The sequence below is a fragment of the Aedes aegypti genome, chromosome 3, assembly GCF_002204515.2.
Source record: "Aedes aegypti strain LVP_AGWG chromosome 3, AaegL5.0 Primary Assembly, whole genome shotgun sequence".
Lineage (NCBI taxonomy): Eukaryota > Metazoa > Arthropoda > Insecta > Diptera > Culicidae > Aedes > Aedes aegypti.
In genome coordinates, this window is record NC_035109.1 from 395,933,927 (window position 1) to 395,938,541 (window position 4,615).

The following is a 4,615-nucleotide window of genomic DNA, read 5'->3' on the forward strand; positions in this document are numbered from 1 at the left end:
CTGCCCAACAACCCCTTTCACCATATGATTGTCAGCTTTGTTCGGAGCGAATGTTATCACAATCTTGCAATCCAAACTCAAATGGTGTTGAAGTTGTTCCTGTCAAAGCGGCCGATTTTTCTGCATCCTCATTGTGTCTCATCGTCGTGCCGTAATTTGGACACCACCACTCGCCTATCACGAAGAATTGCAACGATGTCGGAAAATAAATCACCACTGCTCGAGCGAGCGCGGAATATAGTGCCTCATCTGGAAACGCACCGCCATAAGGGTCAAGCCGGCCGAATTGGAATCGTAGGAGGGTCTCTCGAATACACCGGGGCGCCGTACTTTGCGGCTATCAGTGCACTGAAAGTGGGGGCTGATCTGGTGCATGTGTTCTGTCCACAAGCAGCTGCCCAAGTAATCAAATCCTACAGTCCAGAGTTGATAGTTCATCCCTTGCTGGACTCAAACGATGCCACAATGCAAATAGAGCCATGGCTTGAACGATTACATGTACTGGTTATCGGACCGGGATTGGGCCGAGATCGATTGATTCTACAAACCGTGTCTGAGCTGATCAAAATCTGTCGACAACTGCAGAAGCCACTGGTCATTGATGCTGATGGCCTGTTTCTAATAACTCATGACATCAGCCTGGTGAAGGACTACTACGGAGTCATTCTCACTCCGAATGCCATCGAGTTCTGTCGACTGTTTGGAAACGATCGGGATCGCATTATGCAAACGTTGGAAAAGCTCGGCCGTGGAGTGACAGTCATCGAGAAGGGTCTAAACGACAGGATCTACGATTCGCTGACGTTGGAGAAATACGAATGTCCACAGGGAGGCTCGGGGAGGAGATGCGGCGGGCAGGGTGACTTGCTGGCTGGTGCGCTTGCTACATTTTACTTTTGGGCGCTGGAATGTAAGCAGGAAATTAGTCCGGCCGTGGTTGCCTGCTTTGCAGCAAGTTATCTCACCAAAAATTGTAACACTTATGCATTCAAAGCCAAAGGTCGCAGCATGACCTGTACCGATATGATCGAGCAAATTCACAATGTGTTCGACGATATATTTGAACATAAGAAGGAATAGGACTTATACAGACGAGGCGGTTGCCGTACAACTGGATGGTCACAATTTGTTACAAATTTATTCAGACACATTATTAGAAAAATCATCTCCATGTTTCATCAAATTTGATAGGTATATGGTACTTGAAGATTGTATGTAATAACATCGGAGCTTGGGATAAGAGTGTAGCATTTGAATTTTGCAAGGATATTTTAGATGTCGTCGAAATGATACTGTATATCACATTTCTTCAGATCAAACTGCTCACCGTAGTCTGTTTTAATTCTAATTGTGAAGGGACCTGTGATTTGTAATAACGAAACACTCAATGAATGTCTTTATGGGAAGGGAGTGAACTAATTGTTAAGAATATATATGATTTTGATTTCGTCTATTTGACTTTCAATAAAAACTGAAGCTGCTTACATATTCAATATCTGTTGTTTCATTTCCAATTGTGGTATATTATTTCAACTTCTGCTATTATTTATGAGATTATCAGTATCTCTAATGTATACTCCTTTAACATGACCGCCTTGAGATGGTTGATGGAATCACAATGTTATTTTTTTAAATAAAAGTAAAATAGCGAGTAATGGCGCTCGAGCATATAACCCGGAAGATACTTATGTCCCATCCCAGGAAAAGTATCGCAAACAACAATGGAGTACACATTACCATTTTTAACAACGCCATTTAGAACGATTTTTTCTATCTCCCTATATGAAATGGTTGGTACGGTTGTCCTCGTTTCTTCCTTTGCAAAACTTCTATGTTATTCATTAGTGAATAATCTGATCTCCGTAAATTTTTGAATAGACCATTTCCGTCAGACCTAACACCCTTATTTTATATTTTTTATCGAAAGATAGTAATGTTTAAATAACATTGTTGATGATATTATTTTTTTTCTGTGCATTATTAAATTTTGAACGAATTTTTGAAAATTGCGATTTTCACCACTTTTTGAGGCATGCGGAACAAAAATGGTAACCCTAGACGGGGTGAGTAAGTTGTTCACCTCACCCTATCATCAGCTGTTGTTTACTTTTTGAAATGTCAAAAAGTCAATCGCGTGAAGCAGTTTGTTTTCAAACGAACATGTTGGACACGTTCCGAAGTACTTCAAATTTTTCCTAAAAATAATTTAGCAAAAGTCGATTCCAGTGAAATATCGCATTGGAAGCGCTATTTAATCACTGTTCGGACTGGACGGCACGACGGAAAGTATCAGTTCTTTCGGGAGAATCATCGGAACGACAGCCAGCGAAGAGTTTGCCACAATGAAAGAAAAAAAATGCCATTAAAGGTATGCTTGAGGATTTTTTTTACGAAAGCAGTCAGGTCCTATTAAGCGATTTGTTTATTTTAGTGCCAAGCCGAATGATGCCGAAATGAATGGTTCATCTGGAAATTGATCTACAAGCATGACGAGCAAACCCTGGATCTACCGCATGTCCATGTTTCTTCAAACGTCTCAGGTGTAGGATTTGTGAATTACTGTACCAGTCAGCTGTTGTTGTGGACCCGAGGTGATAACTTACAATGCAACAGCGTAAAAACAGTAATCTATCATCACGGCAGTGAAGAGATTCCTGGTTCCAATGATATCCCCAATGGAAAGTACTCGTACGAAAGCTTTAACGGTTCCAAGTCTAGCGAAATTCAAGATCAAAACATAATCTTTCACTCAAGTACTTCCGGCTCCAACGCTATCCACCATCAGCATTACGACACACAGCACGGTTACGATGAAGATGGAAATACATAGTTCTCTAGTCTGCTTTGTTCTTAAATGAAACAAGGAAGCAGGTGTAGGAAGCCGGATCATATTCTTGGTACTTTTGATTCACTTCGGTAGTTCATACTTGGACACAATATGCGTATCACTGAAGCGCAAAGTAGTATTGCAAAGTTTCAAACGATTTGGCCGAGAAAAAAGCCCCATGCCAAAGTGAATCATGGAAGTGCTCAAGTGGTTCTGCACCCAATTCTTAGTAGAGAGTCCCCTATAGTCGCACTAGTGGCCTTTTACGGCCGTTTTACTATTAATCGTTGCAAAACATGTTTTTGGCATGAAGGTCAAAAGCTATATATGTAAATACCATTGATTTGCAGCTCATTTTTTGTAAAAAAATTGAAATAAATAGTTTCGAATAAAATTTACTCATTTGTACCTATAGTAGCCCTACTGTACCTACTGTTTGTCTTTGGCAGTACTATGAAGAGAAACTACTTTAAAAAATAGAAGAACTAAGAACTTTTTTTCATCAATTGAAATCTTTTGATTAATACATAATTTGAAACCTCTACAATAGGGGCTTTAAATTATTACTTAATTCATCTACCTCAAAAGCAATAATTATTGAGAGCAAAAAAAAAATTGCGCGAAGCGCAATTTGATACAATCCCGCACACTTGGCACATTCGATAAAATGCTTCGGTATCGCATTAACGCTGACAGCTGTCCCGTCTTCTTGGTACCGTATTGTAAATTTCTTAAAGCACACACCCCTTCAAATGCAAGTAGTCCGAAAGTTCCCTAAGTATGATATTATTCTCTCATTGAATTATCGATAAGAACTTTCATGCTATTTTTCTATGGTCATATGTGTTAAAATCATTTATATAAGGTACAATACATATTTTCCAAGTTAGTTCCAAGTAAAATTCGGTATTACTGCTTTATCTTCATGAAGTTCTCTTACTTTTTTAAAGGTCGCTCAGTAAGTCATTTCAATCACCCTTTCCATTTGAAAAAAAAAAACAAATCTCAAGTACCACTACATACATATATCGTATAACGTATTACTATAATTCTCTATTTATTGAACACTGCTCATAAAAGCATAACTGTCCCATATAGAAAAAGTAGGTATTGAGAAAATAGCGCTCAATGTTTGAAGCTTTTCTTCTCATACAAATGTTCAAAATTTTCTGGTACATTTCTGCATGTAATATTCAGTTGAAGCAATCGCACAGATGACTAATTTTGCTTCTATTGATTAGCAAAAAATATACCGTAAAGTACCCATATTTTGCGCGCGCTCCTAATTTCGCTCACTGACATTTTAAACATGTTTTGCTAAAGAAATTTTAGTTGGCTAGTATTTTGAATAATTTTAATTCAGTCATGGTTGCATAACATGCAATTATGTAGTCCAATAAGTATCAACCAATTATGAATAAAATGGCAGTGAGCGAAATTAGGAGCGTGCGCGAAATATGGTAGCATCACGGTAAACTTGAACAGAATTCACGTTTTACAATTGCTATTTGAGTCAAAGGTCATAAAGACTGTTGCAATAATTGTATTGTAGCCAAATATGAGTGGGAGCTTTCGAAAAACCCAACTGCCGAAGTGAATCAAAAATGCCAAGACTAGGATCCGGCTCCCTATGTGTTGTGTGATAATTTGCAACTGGTAATGCATAGTAAATAAACATGGATGTTGTGACGAGAAAGGTGTTGGTTCGCAAATCCATATGGGACAATATGGACATATGGTAAGGTTTTCTTCGAAAACTCTGAAACAATTTCTTTTAGATTTTCCTTT

The 4,615-nt window shown here is 38.5% G+C and overlaps 1 protein-coding gene across 1 annotated transcript; it reads left to right on the forward strand.

Moving 5' to 3' along the window:
- LOC5565418 (ATP-dependent (S)-NAD(P)H-hydrate dehydratase) lies at positions 1-1,493 on the forward strand. Its single transcript, XM_001649712.2, has one exon. It carries the CDS (start codon positions 25-27, stop codon positions 1,078-1,080), a length of 1,056 nt encoding a protein of 351 aa, XP_001649762.2. The 5' UTR covers positions 1-24; the 3' UTR covers positions 1,081-1,493.
- Positions 1,494-4,615: the final 3,122 nt, after the last annotated feature.